Consider the following 18,363-nt stretch of genomic DNA (forward strand, 5'->3'; position numbering starts at 1 on the left):
ACAGAACGTTCCTGGGGCACACATGAACCAGGTGGAGAAGTTGAAAGAGGTCCTATAGCTCCTGATATACTTCAGCACATGTCAGAGGTTGAAGAAACCCTCAGGACCTCTTTCCTGCCTGCTGATCCCAGTGTGGGGGGAACAAGTCCTCTCCCATGCTCTAGCATCTGAGAATTGCCTGGGAGTATCCTATTCCAAAAGGCAGGACTTCCAGCAGCTGCTGGATGGCCCAGTAAACAAACAAGCAACTTCTGCAAAACATGTCTGGATATCAGCCACATTAGCCATGAGTGCTGCTCTCCCCTGTGGATACAACAGCTGCCCATCGGAATAAACAGGAAACCATTTTATCCTCTGAGGAGCAAGAAAGGTGAAGGGGTCAGGACTGTAAATTGTGTGTCTCTGGACTTGGGGCATGCAGCAGGAGCCACAAGCAAATAGGTCTTCTCTTTTTTCTCATAGAGAAGGAACTCGAATACTGGGCTTCGGCTTCTGAGCTCGTTCTCTGACCTAACATTACCCTTTTCTCCAGTGCAAGAGACATAACAGCAGAAATCCTGGTTTCTTTCTCCTCTGAGGTTTTGGAAAGCAGTCGAGTAGTGTGGCATAGGGAGGCACTGAAGAAATACACCTGCCAGATCACATGAAATACAAGTGAGCATGTCTTGTCAGATTCTGCATGACCACACATGATTGTTTTGTATGGTCTTGGCTATGGATACCTGTGCTTCTGAACTTTGCCTTCCTATCAGCTGGTGACGTTCATATAGGAAAACTTGAGTCCCTTTGGGATCATTTTTTCTTGGCAGTTTTAGAAGCCTTTACTTTTCCAGCCCCTTGGAAAGCAAACCACTTTCACATCAAATGAAGGCAGCCACCAAGAATTTGCTTTGTCTGTCGAGTTCTTTGATTGCTGGGCTCCTTGGTCAGACTGCTAAGGCTTGTGTCATGCAGGAGGTCAGGTGAGCTGGGCCAAAAGGGGTCTTCTGACCTCGACAACTCAAGTTTCAGCTCAACTCAAGACTGGGGAAGCTTCACCCTCTTCCCACGTGACATATCCATTACTGTAAGTTGCATTTCCAACTGAATAGGGTACAGTAAAGTGAGGTTGGTGCAGTATGGCAGTAATGATGTTACTGTGGAAACCATGATATTTTAATTGTTTGCTCAAAACAAGCCAGGTAAATCAGTCATTGTAGTTACCCCATTGCAGCAACTATGTTGCCAAAAGATCTGGACTGAGCATCAGGTGTGTAGGGCTCTGGCACTGAACAGTTTGTGAGAACCATGTGGTGCTGGGAAAGCCATTTCCCTTTGTGTGTCCTTCAATTTTCCCCAACTCAGGCCCTCACCCTTCACCTGCTGGACCCATATGAAAGGCAAACCTCTCAGATTGGTTACAGTCTCTGCACTCCTGGTCAGACCACCAAACACCTCCTCATTACAAAACACAAGTAGAAGATAACTAGTAATGTTGAATGTGTATCTTATTCTGGTGCAAAGATCTAGGACAGTGATATTACCTGTATGCTAGGTGAGTTGTCAACTGTCATTCTAAAATCCTTGTAAATATCTCAGACATTGTGCATTTAGCTCCAGAGTCCTAGTGAAACGCTGAAGGTCCTCTTTATGATCACTTGTGACAGAGTCCACAGAGCACCAGGTGCAGTTTGAAACCTGACAGATTCCATCAAGTGAAGGATTTCCAGAAAGGAAAGATGCCTATTTGTCTATTTATAGATACCTATTTATACCGCAGAGGTGCTCGATGCTGACAAGCACACAGTGTGTGGCCAGCTGTGGACAGACCTGCTTTCCACTCAGCAAGCAGTTCAGCGGTACTGTGATCAAGGTAAGCAGGACAGTGGTTCTGCTTTTGTTCTGAGGGTTCAAAAGTGTGTGGTGCAAAGGGCTTATAAACCAGTGTTGCCTGGCTTTCCTGGTCAGAAAAGGAAATTCCACAGATTTCTGGGGATTTCTGGCCAAATTGCCCACACAAAAGTCTGAGAAAAAAAAAAAAAAAGGAAAAAAAAAAGTGAGGTGAGATAAGGTGAAGATAAATAATGGGGAGATGAGGTGGAGCATCCTGGCTGGATGCAAGCTGAAGCACAGGGAGGAGAGGAATGGCCAAGAAGCAGCAGATGGTCCAGGGGATGTTCTCTGATGCGTGTCCCTTGGTGTCCTGTTCCTAACAGGCAGTGCTGAGAGTTGATCCAGCATGTTACACCCCAGCGTCCTGCCTGCCTGTGAAGCCAGCAGGCTTGAAAACAGAAATGGGAGGCTTTTGCTAGGCACTCTGTAAGGTGGCCAGGGACAGACCACAATGGCCAGGAAGGGGGATAGGAGGGGATAGTCATGCAGATAAGAAGAGGCAGCAGGCATGAGGTGTGCAGTGAAGGGCAGGAAGAGTAAATGCACTGCCTGGCATTGATGGGAGAGATCTGGAGCAGAGGTATGCAGGAAGGAGAAAAGGATGCTGCAAAATGGGCAAAACAGGACACAGAACAATAGCGAGCATATGGATGTCACTGCTGTGGGAGAATCAGTGGTTTGGGATTTTGAAGGAACCTAGCCCAGAATTAGGGTGTATAGGCTGTTAGCCAAACTTCTTAGAGGACTTGAGTCTCAGCATGAGATACCCCCACCCAGCAGAGCACTTCACAGGCACCCAGACCCATGACACATGTGCTGTTCCGCAGGGCGATGCCATGGCAGCACAGCATTGCTGCACCACAGTCTTCTTTTGTTTCTTCATCTTTTCTGACACAGTCCAGAGCGAAGCACAGGAATTTCTTTGCCTCCAGGAGATCATTTCTCAGCCTGACAAAGGCTGGAGAGGCCCTAGAATGTGTTAAGGTTATTTATGTCAGCAGGTAAACTCTGCCACTCAGATTGGGTTACTGTTGTGCTAGGCACTACAAAAGTCATGGTAAGAATTGATCCATGCTCCAAAAAGGTTATTATCCAGAATAGGCAAGAAGATGAAGTCACTTGCTCAACTAGTCAAGCAAGTCAGCAGTAGAAAGGGGGAAGGAGTCCTAGCTTCCTTCGTCTGAGTTCAGTGCTTGGTGGACCAGATCAGATTATTTCTCACATTGCCCACATCAGCATATTCCACCTGCCAGTGTTTATCTCACATCCTTGAGCAATAGCCCTCAGGACTCTGCAGTTCAGTTTTGTTTTATTTTATGGAGGAAGTGACACTCACGACATGCTCAGAGGTTATATTGTTGCATTGCAACAGCTCTCATCCTACACAGAGATGGAAGAGGTCCAAGTGGTGCAGATGTGATGACTCAGCTTTGCTGGATTTTACAGTAGTGTAGCTCCACTGACATTCCACAGAAATATTCTGATGAGCTTGATGTAAGAGGAAAATCAAATGTAGTGAAGCTGCCCCAAAATTAGCCACCCAAAGCAAGCCTTCTCCTAAGCCTTTCTCCAATACAGCAGTGTAGCACACGGGGAGGAAGGACATGCACGTCTCCCCATTTTGAGACGCCTATGATATATCAAAAAATACCTACTTGGTCTAGTTGCCTTGACCTCCTTTGGTATTCAATAGAGAAAAAAACAAATGCAACTAGGGAATGGCTTATCTGGTTTCTTTTAAACATTTACTTGCAATAAAACAACTTTCTGTCTGATAGCGCTCACTCCCCTGCACTGACACAGAGAGCACCTTGCTCAGACACACCTCTTGATGCCTCGTGAGATGTCCAGCCCTCCCAAGGACATCAAGAATGCTGACAAGAGCCAAGTGGACTGGATCTCTTTGGATTGTCCTGTCCACTCACACTAATGCATCTCATGCAGAATTACACGTAATCTGCAAGTTCATTTGTTACTACTCCAGTGCAGCAAGAGGTCAGTGTCTTCTACAACAGCCCAAGCTTTGAATTAAAGGCACCTGAGCATCCTTGGTGGCTGCCTGGTTTAGGGTGGTTACACTCATCCAACTGTGCTTCCCAAGGAGACAAGACAAGGTTGGGGAAAGGAGGGGAAGGGGCTTCCTATGCCAATGGTATAGCACTGAGGTGAGGAAAGGACAAGGTCAGGTAGGTAGGTTAGGTAAGGGAACGCTGTGCTGCTCTGAAATAAGTGGCTAAGCCTGACTGGTTTTACTCTCTCTGTTAGCACTGGATTTGAGAACAGCATTTTTGGTCATCTAAGGACACCTGGACAGGAACTCTATGCCAAATCTCAGCATGCCAGTACTTCAGGGATGACCAAAAAGAGACACCTTCACCAGGAGAATGACAGTCCTTTATCAAGTAGCTAACATTTGAGGAAAAATCTGGTCATCTTCACCAGGAGGACCACCAATCCCTTATCATGTAGATATCGCCAAGCATCTACCCAACTGAGAACTGCTGTTCCTCACAAAACTTCCATCTGCAGCACTATGTTCAAAACAAGTCATTACTAATCAATGATCTCAAGTTCCAAATAATGCCAGTTGCGCACATCCTAGCTCCACTTCTTGTGATAACACTGCATACATTAGTTGCTAAACAATGTTGTTTCGAGTCGTACCTACACTTACATAACCTCACACCATATAATCAACACATTTCATAGCACGAAGAGATCAATCATTCTGATCCCCATCACAGAAATATACCTCTGCTCCTCATCATGTCATGAAAACAACATGAAAAAAGAAAAAAAAAAGAATTTCCAACCTCCGCACCTGCCAACACCCAGCAGAACTTGATGTACCTTGAGATGGTAGCTCATTTAAAACCTGAGCACCACATGACCACCCCTGGCAGTCAGCAGCTCAAATCCAGCCATGTCCTACTACTCTGGCACAGAGCAAAGATTATGGGGATGGGAGGATATCTGAAGGAGAGGAGGAGGGGGGAAAGGAGGGAAGGAAGGCAGGTGATAGAGCCTCTTGCACTGTGTTCTCTTTCCCAGTCCCCTTCCTAGGGCATTCTCTCCCCGCCCAGCCCCATCACTGGGTGTTCTTTCCAAGCCTGGGAACAGAGGCTCACAGCCTCCTCCAAAGATAGCGGTAACAGCAGGCTATGGGTACTGATCCCATACTCAATTCTCTGTTTGCTTTGCTCTTGCTGCACCACTGAAAGAGGACCACAGATAGACAGGTACTGTCTGTACCGCCAAAGCAAGGACAGAGGTACTTGTGGAAAGGTGGCAGGGGCTGAGAGACCTGCAGAACCCGTTACCACAGGACCGCATGGGCTATGACATGTGGCAGAACAGCCACGACACCACTGCTGCTCCATGCCTGTGTTGACCCTGTTTTAACAAGCCACCTCCTGATACTGCAATAGCAAGTGCTTGAACAGGGGCACAGGAGCTTGTGTGGTGGGCAGGATGCTTTCAAACAGACACTAGCAGTTTTGGGAAGTAGGTGAGGATGTGGCCCTCTTGTTGCAAGTCACTTATTCCTCCTCCATAGAGATGATCCTCTCCATGGAGCAGTAGCATCCTTTTCTTATTTTTTCTGACCAGGGAGCACTGCAGGGACAGGTGTCTCTCTCCTTTTTTACTTTTTTTTTTTTAAACAGAAAAGGGGCCCACTTTTGCCTCAGCATTGCTTGCTCCAAGAAGCACAATGAGTTGCTTGGCATACACAAAAATACAGGGCAATAGAATCACTGGAGTGAGCTTTTTAGGGACCTATCCCTACCCATCCTTTGGGAGCCTTGGGACGAGCATCCTCTTCCTTCCAGCCCTCCATAAAGGTTGTCCCCATCCAAAAAATGGAGAGTGAAGAGCAGAAGGCTGCTTCTCATATGTGCACCCAGTCTCTCCCAGCTCACTGCCACCCGAGCCCCTCCAAACTTCTGAGCCCATAACCACATAAGGAGTGCACTATGCACACCTCAAAATGTTCCCACAGAGGCAAAGAAAGATGTTGCTGAACCCCCGAGGGTTGCAGTGGGGCCCAGTCCTTGTGTGAGAGCTGCCAGGCTGGGTGCACCTCGCACCCCAGTCCTTTGGGACCTCTCTGTTTCCCCTCTTGGAGGATGAGGCAGCACTGAGGCAGCGCCGCAGGCAGCTCCACAGCTCAGCATCCTCAAGGCTCTGGTACCCTCTGCTGGCCCTGAACATTTCTTTTGCTAATGAAACCTCTCCTGGGGTGTTTTTCAGCCTGAAGATCACTTGCAGACATGGCATCAGCCTCTCCAGCTCCTGCAGCAGCTTTGCTTGCCCAACACTCTGCTGTCTTCAAAGGCCCCCACCAGTGCTCTCAGCCCCCAGCTGACCCCAAGCTGCCAAGGGCAGGGACTTATCTGCACCTTACACCTTTGGGAGGATGCTTAAGAGAACCAACTCTACTTTGCCAGAAATAATAAAAACCTGTCAAGTTTGTAAGTGCAAGGTTGTGTAGCAAATGCAGAAGGGTGAGCAGCTGCACTCCCCAGGGGAGAGTGCCCAGGTGAGGCTCCTGCTGAGCGGGACAATCATCCCCAAGGCCACTGGCATATACGAAGGAGGTGGCAGAGACTACTTGGAGTAGGACACATAGCTCAAGGGCATCACTCTGCATCCCCATCCTCACTGGAGCAAGCAGAGAGCTCTGCCCATGCCTCCAAGCAAGGCTTTCACACAGCCCTTTACACTACAGGGTAACGTGTTCGGCTGCTGCAGCCCCAGGCAAGGGCAAGGAGGGATAAGCAAAGAGCAGCTTTGAAGCAGAGAGCAGGCTGTTTCCTTTGCTGCTGCTGGCAGACATGGAAGAAAGCATCAGACTGCACTAAGGGACTGGCTAAAGTGCCTCCTGCAGTGCTGAGCCCAACAGGACAGCCTATGTCAACAGGATTTATGCCTTAATACACGATTAAATCCTGAGTGAGAAACAGATTTCTGCCTTCAGGGCTACTGGTGCTGCCCATGGGGCTGTGTGCTGACTAGGGGCAAGTGCATAACACAGGGCAAGCACAAGGGACAGCTTTCCAACCAAAATCCCGCACCACCCCCAAAGGAGCAAGGGCATGGATCTCCGCTGCCCCTCAGGGCCAAAGATCCTGAGCTACCAATATCAGTTTTTATTTTAATACAGACTAAAAGCTTTTGGAGTTCAAAGAAACATTGACGTGACACAGTGACAGAGCACACAAGGGAAACCCTGACCACCCCAAACCCTGGTTCAAGAGGGAGGCCCGGGGTCGTTTGGGGCCCCAGTGGAAAGCTTCTTCCATGTGACCCTCTCGGGGCACTCTGCCTGTATGTGGGTAGGTGTCAAGTAGCAGCAGTTCCCTCCTGGAGCACGGCACAGGGAGGTCACTTGATGCGGTAGAGGACTTTGCGCTGCATACGGTGCTGGATCTCCCCCCGCCGCATCATCAGCTGCAGCACCTTGTAGATGGCATGTTCTGGGTACTTCTGCAAAAAGGAAGAGCAGGGGAAGATGAAAGCCCAACTATGCCCCTCCAGAGAGAGGGACACGAGCAGTACCAGATGCTGATGCTCCCTTCCCCTTTCACTATTTCAGGTCTGACTGCAGCTGGTCTTACAAATCACATTATTCTGTTTCAAGGGTAGAACCCCAAACTACCCAAACCAGCCCCAAACCTCAGAGCTTTGCAGATCAAATCCCCTTAAATGCTGCAATCGTACTGCACACCATTTCTACAAACAACTTCAAAGGCAGGTATGACCACAAGGCTCTTCAATCACCTCTTTGAGGAATGGGTTTCAGGCCCCAGGAGGTGCCTGGGGTCCCTGGTTTCACAGACCAACCCTCCATGGGGTCCCTGACCCACCTGCCGCATGAAGTCCTGGACGATGCTGTGCTCCGACACCTGAGAGCCAATGGCAAAGCGACGCTTGAGCTGCTTCTCAATGCGGGACAGCATCTCTTGGTCCTCCTGTGTTGTGAAGCCTTCTGCCCCTGGAGGGAGAGGCTGTGTGAGGTCTCATGCCACCCATGTCACTCTCAAAGCCAGAGTGCCCATCTCCTGTGTCTCCCACCACATCTGCACAACTCAGAGACTACAGGGAACCCATGAGCAACTCCACCATCAGAGGTTGTGGAGCTCCACACAGCTGAACGTAGAACTGACTGTTGGAGCTTTTTCAAACCTTAATGCCATGCTGGTACCCAAGGAAATATTGTCTTCACCCCCATAGGGAAAGATGTTAGAGGACTAATAGGCCTGGGAATCACCTCCAGCACCAGACTCTGCTCTTGGGACCACAAGGGGACAGACCAGCCCTCCCTGGACCAGCATGGGTGGAGACGCTCAGTGTCATTTGCCATTGCTCTCCCTCCGAGGCACAGCCCCATAGCCATGATAATCCCTTGCTGCCACAAGCACTACTTTGCCTTTGCTCAGGGAGGAGGTTCAGCACCTGCCCCTGACAGCCAAATCCTTGTCTCTCCTTGCCCTGAGCAACCAGGCCCACCATGTCTCTCCAATCCTCAGCACAGAGCATCTCCTCCTCACCTGACAGGTTGCCTGACATGGCAGCGTCAAGCGTGGACACGTGGAAGAGCCGTAAGGCCTCCTCAACATCCACCTCAGTGGCGAAGGGCTGAAGCTTCATCTTCGCTAAGGACTCGGCAATGCGCACGATGGCCTCCAGCTGCCTGCAGCCAAAGGAGATGTTCCCTGTTTTCTACTGCAGCTCCAAGGTCTTTTTCTCCTTTCCCCCAATCCCTTCCATCCCCACCTACCCCACTGCAGGCACCTCCTGCCTTCCCCTGCAGCATCTTCAGTGTTGCCTTGTTCACAGAGGGCTCCCCCCAAGCCCCAGCACCCCACTAACACCCTTCCTGGGCTACCCCAGTAATGCCACCCCAATCCCAAAGGCTGTGGTGTGGCAAGGAGGGGGTGTTGCTCACCGGATGGTGATGGGGATGCTGGAGCGGCGGTCACTCTCCTGCTCGTGCTGGCGAGTGCCAGTCCGCATCAGGATGTAGCGGTTCTTCAGTTTCTCTGCTGCTGCTGCCGACAGCCGAGGGCCACACTTCCTGCAAGGGGGAACGGGAGCTGGAGGCAGAGCCACCAGGGAGAATCCCTGGGGCAGGGGTGTCCCTGGGCACCCCTCGCTCCCTTGGGCCATGCTGTGGCACCATTGTGAGCTCCTCTGGCATCCCTTTTTTCAAAGCAGTTTAAAAAAGGGCACTCAGATAGAGCATGGCATGGTTTGCTTCTCACCACTGCCTCCCACCGTGCAGCCCAGGTGCTGCTAAAAAGTTATGTCTTTCACTCACGTCCGACAGAAGGAGATGAGCTTCTTCAGCTTGTTCAGCTCGATCTCACCTTCCACAGCCTGGGTCTGCGTCAAGGCACTCACATGTAAGGACATCACGTGCTTGGCCAGTGTCTAGGAAAGCAGAAGGCAGTCAGGCAGCAGGAACCTCCCTGCCTCCTCCTCCTCTCAGAAAACAGGAGTCCCAGCTGCACCACATGCCTCAACCTACCATGTCTCGCTCCTCATTGTGCTCATCCTTGACGATGAAGATCATGTCAAATCGGGACAGAATGGTGGGCATAAAATCAATGTTCTCCTCGCCCTTGGTCTCATCCCAGCGCCCAAAGACAGAGTTGGCAGCTGCCAGCACTGAGCAGCGGGAGTTGAGCGTGGTTGTGATTCCTGCCTGTGGGGGGAAGGTGAAATGGATGGTGTCACATCATAGGAGGAAAAGAAGGACATTAACTCATAGTGAAGGTCCAGAGCAGTTTGCAAGGACTCATCCTCAATCACTTGCATTTAAATAAACTACCTTAAGTAGTACCCAATTGCTCTGTAATGGTTCCCTGTGAGAAAGGCTCAGCACAGGAGCTATGTGGGGCTGGATCCACATCCTTCTGGAGGAGGACTGGCTTCAGCTGAGACTTAAGCACTGAGTGATTTGATTGAGGTTTAAAACCTCACGTCAAGGGTGCAGATACACAAGACCCCACCACAGGTTTGCAATCTGAGCCAGAAGCTTGGCCCTCGGCCAGGGCTGAGTCCTCCTGGTCAGCTCTGGCACAAAGCATGGGTTTGCAGGTAGCAGCATGACAGCAACCAGCAAGGTAAAGCCATGGTGAGTGCTCTTTCCAGAGACTACACAGCTAAGGGGTGAGCCAGAGCAACCAGGAGGCAGCAGAGGTGCTACAGAAGAAGATTAAGCAGCAGAAATGAAGAGAAACTCTGACTTGAGAAAGGACCTAGCACCAGGATGTCAGGCAGTTTCTGTAGATCTTCTGAGGGGGTGAAGAGCAGTGGGAAGGAAGAAAAAGAAGTGACATCAGGCTCTGACATAAGGACATTAGCAAAACTAAAAAATATAGAGGAGCAAAGGACTGGCAGAGCAGAAGGAGCTTGTTTCGGTCCTGCTGAAGTTCAGTCTGCCCAGGAAAAGACAACTCAAAGCCTACAAGCAGGGCTGACTGGTCTCAGATCAGAGAAACCAGCAACCATCAATACCACTTGCCTGGACTCTAAAATGAGCAATTCTGGCAAAAGATGCATGACCGCTGGTTGCTGGGGTCTCAGGCTCACACCTCAGAACATGCATCCAGAGCTCACCTTTGCAATGGAGATGGTCTGCTGCTCCATCGCCTCATGGATGGCCACGCGGTCATCCTCCCGCATCTTCTCATCCAAGGTGGGAGAAACCAGACAAGCAGAAAAGAAGTCACCATCAGTCACCTCTGCCAGACCTCAGCTACACATCCACTGATGTGACCCCCAATAAAGCTCTGTGAAGACCTCTGCAGGATGTAAGCAAATTCCCCTGCAGCCCCATCCCTTTGGCCTCCTCCAAATGAAAGTGAGGCCACTCTCAGGAGAGCTGCCCTTTCTCCTGCAGCTCTGGGCTCTCCTGGGAGAAGCTGGCATCCCCAAGGGCTGTCTTTCTCACTCCTGCACAGGCAGCTCCATGGGTACCTTGTCGAACTCATCGATGCACACCACTCCTCCGTCTGCCAGCACCATGGCTCCTCCCTCCATGAAGAAATTCCTAGAGGAAGGGTCGCGGACCACTGAGGCTGTCAAGCCAGCAGCGCTGCTGCCTTTTCCAGAGGTGTACACCTAGTGGCATGCAGGGCAAGGAAAGGGACAACACATCAGCTGTCGCAGCACCCAGGAGCTCACTGCTCCAGTTTAAAGACAAAGCACCCCTGGCACTGCAAAATCTGGAGCTGCTGGAGGAAACACAAGAACCTCCATGAAAAGCCCTCAGCAGATGCAGATGTGCTGGGTAAAGAGCAAGACTATTGCCTCATTCCAAGCCTCGGACTAAACAGCTGTGACGCACCAGAGGGTGTGCAGACACACAAATACAGATATTAAGTACAGAACAGGGAGTGATTCATTGTTTGGTGGTCTGCTGCATTAGCTTTGTTTTCCCACAGAGGGAACAATGCAGTCAGAGGCTGAGTTTAATAGGAGACAAAAAAACACAGCTGAAAATATAATTCTATGCCTGGGCTAAGGCTAGAGGTCTGTGCCTGAGATGCAGTCAGCTTAATTTGTCCGGACCAGCCAGCCCCTCTCCTGATCAAGTCTCAGCAATAAACAGCAGCACCAGTCACATCTTTGGACATCCACAAACAGCCTGGCTCATAGCATATAATGAAAGGCATTACCTGCTTCCCCTTCCCTCCCTCATTCCCTGTCCCTTCCAAGCTTGCACCAGAAATGGCAGTGCATGCCTCTGCCAGCAAGTCTACCTGTGGATGCAGTGACAAATGTCTGCTGTGACAACAGTCTGGTCTTTGGTGCTACACAAGGAGCAGAAAGGACAAAAGAAGTGTGCTACAAGTGGGCGCCTCAAACCACCTACCCCGATGGGCGAACACTTCTCAACAAACTTCAGCAGTTGGGATTTGGCCGTGCCAGGGTCACCCAGCATCAGCAAGTTGATGTCCCCCCTGCGGGTTAACCCATCTGGGAGCCTGGAGTGACAGGGTGGGGAGAAGAGAGGGAGGAGAGATGGTGAGCCTTTATTTTGACAACCAAGCGCTGCTGACTAGTGGCAGGCAGCTGGCAGCACTGCCAGAAGACACTACGAGGGCACTGTGCCATCAATGACATCCCTGCCAGCACTCTCTCTCCATCAGGCTGACTTTTCCCCACCTCTTGCGAGAGCCTCCAAATAAGAGGCAGGCGATGGCCTTCTTGATGTCAGTGCTGCCATAGATGGAGGGCGCGATGCTCTTGGCAATGGTCTCGTAGATGTTGGGCGTGGTAGTGAGGCGACGAAGTTCCTCCTCTTCTTGAGGGGTCACCGAGCCAGCAAAGCTATGCCCTGTACAGTGATGAGGGCAATGATGCGACAGTGGATGTTTTAAAGTAAACTACATCACTCCCCCCTACACCCGCTACCACCAAAATCCCTTTTTCAAGATCATGCCAAGTGCAACCTGGTGGGAAGGGTGGAGAGGGCAAGCATCTGCTAACCAAAAAAAGGCAGGCTGTGTTCTTACAGACTGTCAAGAAAAAGCAAGGATCTTGGGCAAAGCAGCTCTGCAGGAACCAGGGTGAGAATTATAGTCAGGAGCATGTTTTAAATACATAGCTCAATTTGAACGATGGACTTCAGCCTGGATCCTCAGGGATGGCTTAGCAGATTTCCACTAAGATCAATACAACAAAAGCACTTAAATACCCTGGAGGACTCAGGCTGAAACCTCCTCATTTAACATTACTGAGAAAAAGTCCTACAGGACACAACTAAAACATTCAGGGCAAGTCAGAGCCCTGGAACTGCCTGAACATTCTGCTGTATAAGCAATAGAGAAGGACCATGGCTGTGATTTCATACAGTCCTTGCTGAGGCATCACCTTGTTCAGGAAGGGGGGGTGTCTCACAACACCAGGCTACCAAAAAAGAAAAAACACACACCAAAAGCAGCCCTCACCTGAGCCCTCCACGTCCACCTGGATGCCCACGACGCGGATGTAAGCGCTTCGAATGCCCACCCCCACGTTGTCACGTCTTTTATTCTTGCTCTGGGCGGATTTCTTGATGGAGTAGATTCCCATGATAGTGACTCTGTTCCCCGGGACAACTTTGTCACACAGGTACCTAAGAGGCGAAAGGAGAAAGATGAGGATGGTAGCAGGGGAAACGATGGCACCAGCGACATCAGGCGGGATCAGGGTGGGGAGGCTGTGCCAGTACCTGTCACAGTACAGCTGCAAGTGCCGGGGCATCTCCCCGTGCGGCACGGCGTCCGGGGACTCCTGTAGCTTCAGGACCTGGAAGTCCACACACTTGCACTTATCTGGCATGATGAAATAGGGGTCCAGTGGACACCTTGGGCGGCCTGCTTGTTCCCTGTGAAGAGAGATCAATCAGGGAAGGCTGTTAGCACTCAAGAGCCACCCCCTAGAGCCCATCTGTGGAGGGGACAGCAGTGACAGTGCCCTATCAGCAGGTAAGGGCAGACACACAGGGTCAGAGCAAAGGCTCACCAAGCCCTCTGCCTTGTCTTCAACAGCTGCCAAAAGTGTGCATGAGAACAAGCCACAGGCAGGGTGATACTTGTTTGAGCACTCTCCCTGCCTTCCCCCTCTCCCTTGCTAGCTAGAAGCAGGGAGGAAGGTAATTCATTAATTACACAGAAGGTAACAGTACAGACTCAGTGACATAGCAGGGCATTTCTCTTTATAACCTCATACATGAAGCAAATGTTAAGTAATTCTGGTGAGAAAGCAATTAGCAATGTGACAAGGCTGACATCCACCTCCCAGTCTCTCGAGATGTATCTGCCTTGCTAGACTACAAGCTCTCCAAGACAGAGAGCACCTCTACATCTCGCTGCTGTCTCAGGACGGCACTATGGATGCCTGACTCCATGCAGGGCTTCTGGGAAGGGTAACACGAGGGTGTAGATGCACTCACGCAGTCAGGGATCGGGAGTGAGGTGCCCCACAGACCGCACGCAGGAACGGTCCCTAACCCAAATGCCCCTTAAGCTGCAGTAGAGTTAAGGTGCAGAAAATAAATACTGGTAGGTATGAGCCTGAAGACCCAACCCAGCAGGATTGGTTGGCTCAAGAGCTGCAGCACAGTGGCAGCCTAATGCTCGTGGTTTGCATAGGCACCAAGAGCTGTAAAGCAGGATAAAAAATGCTAGTAGTAAAGCACCCCTAAGGAAAGTAACACAAAACAGGTCCCTCAGGAGGGGGAATATGGAAGCAAGAAGTCTGTCTGGAAAAGATAAGAACTTAATAGGAAGTTAGGACGACGGCTTCACACAGCATCATGGGACAGCTGGAGACAAGAATGAACCCTTAGGTAAAAAAGGCAAAGCACCCTATAGATAAAAAGAACTCCCTGGACATGGTCACTCAACACTGCATGCAGACACAGGGGGAGTACAAAGGGTGGAGGCAGAGAGCAGTGAAGATGCTTCTGCCTTGTGCAACTTAGAGATGATTCTGCAGCATGTGGGATAGAAGGGGATTAGGAGGGGGGAACGCAGCCTTTTTCCCCCACCAGCCTGCCATGTGCATCCCTTTGTCAGTCCTTACGTGTTGCATTTCCTGGGGAGAGCATAGCCCTCCAGGCCCGGGCGCACCGCAATGTTGGTGATGGTGTTGCGGCAGCTGCGGCACTGGATGGTGATCCTGGTGGCTTTGGCTCTCACGGGGGTTGCTGCAATTACTATCCCAGGGATCTTCACGAGGTGGGACATCTGGTCAGACTGAAAGGGAAAAGGTGAAGGGAAGGTTAGAAAGTCATCAGTGGAGGATGGATGGAAAACTAAAGAAGTTAAAGAAACACAGTTCTTTCTTAGCTGCTCTTCCCACTTTCCTGGGACTAAAGAATCACAACAAAAAAGCCTGCACAACGTCACTCCTTCACTCTTCAGTAGTAACATAACATGACTTAAGCCATGCTGATTTCAAAGCATGAGAGGAGAGGATAGAATGCTCCATGTAGAACATCACTAACAGCAATAATGTCCCAGCAGCAGGAACCAGCAAAAACAGTCCTCTGCAGTCAGATTTAAGTTGCAGAGTACTGCTGCTTTAAATTAGCAAATTAGTGTGCAACCCACGTTCTGAACTGTGTGATGAAGTACCAAAAGCTCCCCTGCAATCACCCACACAGATCCAAACCCTGCCACTCACTGCTCTGCACAGCAGCCAATTCCTCTCACCTTCAGGCTGCGGATGGTGGCTGCATTGGCATCCGATCTCAGCATCACCTGGATGTCTTGGAGAGTTTCCTCCCCTGAAGGACGAGGGCGAGTGACCTCATCTGCGACTTCTTTTGCCGCTTCTTCCAACTAGAAAAGCAACAATGAGGTTATTAATGGGTAGGTTACAGTATCATGTCAGGGCTGCTCTCAAGGTGTGGCCACGTCAGTGCACCAGGTTGCCAACCTCCTCCATCCTTACCAGCTGCAGGTGCTCCGCTGGCTGCTTGTACAGATAGTCAGCGAGATCTTCATCAAAGCTGGCCAAGTCTTCCATTTCCACCTCCACCCAGTACTGACTCAGGTTATAGTGCCGTTTGAGCTCATCCCTGGAAGGCAGGAAGTGGTAAAGCTTTGCAGGGCAGAAAGCAAGAGTCTCCAACAGTAACCTTATAAAAAGCAGGGATCAGAGAAGGCAGGTTCTGCAGGGGGTCCTTGGTTTGGAAAGCAAACAGGGAAAATTAGAAGTGTCAAAAAGAGAAGCTCAGAGGGACCTGGGCAAATCTTGCACCCAAACCCACTTTGAAATGTGACATAAGACCAGGGACACCAGCGCTTGCAGTGACAGTACACTTACTAGAATTACATGACCAGATAAGCAATTAGAAAACTTCTACATAGGATGATAACTATTATACCTAAGATGTGGTTTAAAACAAAGTAATAGCAGAGAAAGCACCATTCTTATTAAAAAGCCAGTGTCCATGAAATTTAGAGGTAAAAGATAGCTCTAGTCCTTGATTATGATATATGTCCATGTTCTCTCACAGTTGTGTCTCCAAGCTGTATAGGCAAAGGGATGGCCAAGAGAACTTCATAGACTTGGAAAGCACACATGGACAGTGTTGCACTGATTTGAATGGATACAGATAAAACTTCAGACCAGAAAGTGGCAGAACTCGAAGACAGATCTTGAATTTCAGAAGCGCAAGCCAGGCAGTGCAGATCCCTCTATTGCTACCTCTGCCACTGTCTGGCTGAGTTTGGCTAAACGTTTCTGAGAACATCAGACCTACGTTTTTGTATCAAGTTCTAGAAGAAAAACAAACAACATCTCTTACACTGACAAAGAGCAGGGTTTATGGCCTTATCTTTATGGCCTATGAGAACAGAGAAGCTGGGACGTGCTATCCTGTATCTGGGGTGTGCACCGCAGGAGGGAGGTTAAGAGCAGACTGGACGTGCAAAGAGCGGTGGATAAAGCTCAGAAAGAGAAAAGGGGCCACAGCAGCACCTGTATTTGAAGGTGAAGCCCGTCCGGTCCGTGCCCACTCGGTACTGCCGCAGGAACTCCTTGAACCGCTTCTGCAGCTGCGACTTCCGAACCTGCCCCTCGTCCACGGACGCATCTCCCCCAAAGCTGTCGCTGTAGTAAATGCCGGGGTCATCGAAGCCGGACATCACGATGGCTGGTCCGCTGCGGGGGCGAGAGCGCTCGGTCAGCCCCTACCGCCCCCTCCGCGCCTCCAGCGCCAAGGGCCCCGCGGGATCCCCCCTCCCGGGCTGTACCACACGCACGTAGTGCCCCGTTCCCTGTTCCTGTTCCCGTTCCCCGTTCCCCGTTCCCTGTTCCCGATCCCGATCCCGTTCCCCGTTCCCCGTTCCCGTTCCGCACCTCGCCGCCCTCAGGAACCCGACAACAACTTTTTCGCGGCAAAAGTGACGCGCAGCGGAAACTGAACGGGTGCAGGGCGCGCGCCGCCGCCGCGCGCTCCGATTGGCCCGTCCGCCCCGTGCCACCGCCGATTGGCCCCGGCCACCCTCTCGCCCCGCCCCACGAGGGGGCGTGCGGCCCTACCGCTGCCGCTGATTGGCTGGGACGCTCCACCACGAGCGGTTTGGCGCGAAATCGGCGAGCGAAGGGAGGGGGGAAGCGAAATGGCGGGTGGGCGAGACCATTGTGGCGGAGGGGGAGCGGGCGAAGCCATTGCGGGCGAGGGAAGCGCGCTGGTGGCCCCCGGGAATAAAGTGAATTAATTACGGCTGTAGGCTCCTGGGGCTGCTCGGGCCTGTCACTGCAGAGCATCTCCGGGATGCCTTTCTCCTGACTAGTAGTGAGTTTGGGGGGAAGGCCGGCAGGGCATTGGTGCGCATTTTGGCCCTTCAAACACGTGGTGGTGCACATCCTAAATGATGAGGAAGCTGCAAGGTAGTGCATTGCAAGGGAGGTTTCAAATAAAGACCGTCTCCTTGTTACAGAGAAACCAGATGTATTCATAAAGATCATAGACAAATACAAGAAAAGCTTGTCTTCACCTCTGAAGGTTTTAGGCTCAGTCTAGAGTCCTTCAATGTGTGATCTCACAGTGGCTGTGAGATACCCAAAGGACTATCTTTCTCCTGCAATGAGCAGGTGTCAGTGTCAGTGGGAATCCGTATTTTCTAACTTTGGGGTCATAGTCATGATCTCTGGACAGTGGAGAGGGGCTGAGTGTGGTACAGTGTGTCTCTGAGCTCACGGGCATTTGTTTGCCTGTTTGGGATCTTAGTTACCTCAGCATGGTTGAATGAATGTAATGATCTGGGGTGGCTGGTTGGGGTGGCTTAGGGGGACTGAATTGGTGGAATTTAGCATAAACTTGAATGAACAAGTTCTGGTATTTGAATAGCAATCAAGCCTTGTATCCCTGCTTTTCAATCATCTACCTTTTTCAGGAATTAACTATATTTTTCTACCAGGATTGGCATGTGGGTCCAAAGAGAGAATTATTAAAGGGGATTGTGGAAAAGATATAGGGTAGATAAGAGCTCAAGGATAATGACAGTCCCTTTTTCCCATTGCTTATTCTCAGCAGGACCTGCCTTCTGATTCTTTTTCTTTGAGTAGGTTCAGTGCTGGTCGTTAAAACAGATCAGTAGGAACATGTGTCTTTGGGATTAAGGTCACAGCCAGAACAGGCAGCATCATGGAGACAGGTTGATCACAGAGGCTTTCTGGTGGAAAGAGAGGAAGGGACTCTGAGGTGGTACATAACAGTTCATTATCTGGCCACACCTGAACTGCAGCCTCTCCTGTGTAGGAAGACCTTCTGAAGCAGATAGGGCCTATGGCTGGCAAAAAAAGCTATCCCTGCAGATCTGCCACAGCAAAAGGCAGGGAAAGCAAGCTGTGTGCATAGTCTGCTCCAGCAGTGCTGTGGTTTGGAGTGTCTTTAGCAAAGTCATATGTGTGCCAAGTCCTGGGAGTGAGTTGGATTTGTTTGTTACTGAGGTGAAGGTATCCTCATGTCTCCCATTTAGC

At 50.6% G+C, this 18,363-nt stretch overlaps 1 protein-coding gene across 2 annotated transcripts; it reads right to left on the reverse strand.

Annotated features, from left to right (window-relative positions):
• Positions 1–7,007: 7,007 nt before the first annotated feature.
• On the reverse strand, positions 7,008–16,838 carry MCM5 (minichromosome maintenance complex component 5). 2 transcript variants are annotated; one of them, XM_032688909.1, is made up of 17 exons: positions 16,738–16,838; positions 16,357–16,539; positions 15,325–15,451; positions 15,084–15,212; positions 14,452–14,624; positions 13,097–13,252; positions 12,834–13,000; positions 12,049–12,220; positions 11,756–11,867; positions 10,858–11,001; positions 10,498–10,563; positions 9,404–9,580; positions 9,194–9,306; positions 8,822–8,950; positions 8,424–8,566; positions 7,740–7,867; positions 7,008–7,359 (listed from the first exon to the last, which is right to left on the reverse strand). In XM_032688909.1, the coding sequence occupies exons 2-17, from the start codon at positions 16,521–16,523 to the stop codon at positions 7,258–7,260; spliced, it is 2,205 nt and encodes a 734-aa protein (XP_032544800.1). In that variant the 5' UTR covers positions 16,524–16,539; positions 16,738–16,838; the 3' UTR covers positions 7,008–7,257. The 2 variants fall into 2 exon arrangements, with proteins under 2 accessions (XP_032544800.1, XP_032544801.1); XM_032688910.1 differs by lacking the exon at positions 16,738–16,838 and adding an exon at positions 16,641–16,663.
• Between the last annotated feature and the right edge of the window lie 1,525 nt (positions 16,839–18,363).

This window comes from Chiroxiphia lanceolata, chromosome 5, assembly GCF_009829145.1.
Source record: "Chiroxiphia lanceolata isolate bChiLan1 chromosome 5, bChiLan1.pri, whole genome shotgun sequence".
Lineage (NCBI taxonomy): Eukaryota > Metazoa > Chordata > Aves > Passeriformes > Pipridae > Chiroxiphia > Chiroxiphia lanceolata.

What these genes read in the sequence shown, in the direction of transcription:
- MCM5 (XM_032688909.1), bottom strand. Translation starts at nt 16,523, where the DNA reads ATGTCCGGCTTCGATGACCCCGGCATTTACTACAGCGACAGCTTTGGG. An exon ending in AGACCATCTCCATTGCAAAG is followed by an intron (nt 9,581 to 10,497) that starts GTGAGCTCTGGA and finishes TTCCCCCCACAG; the next exon opens with GCAGGAATCACAACCACGCT. An exon ending in ACAATGAGGAGCGAGACATG is followed by an intron (nt 9,307 to 9,403) that starts GTAGGTTGAGGC and finishes CTGCTTTCCTAG; the next exon opens with ACACTGGCCAAGCACGTGAT.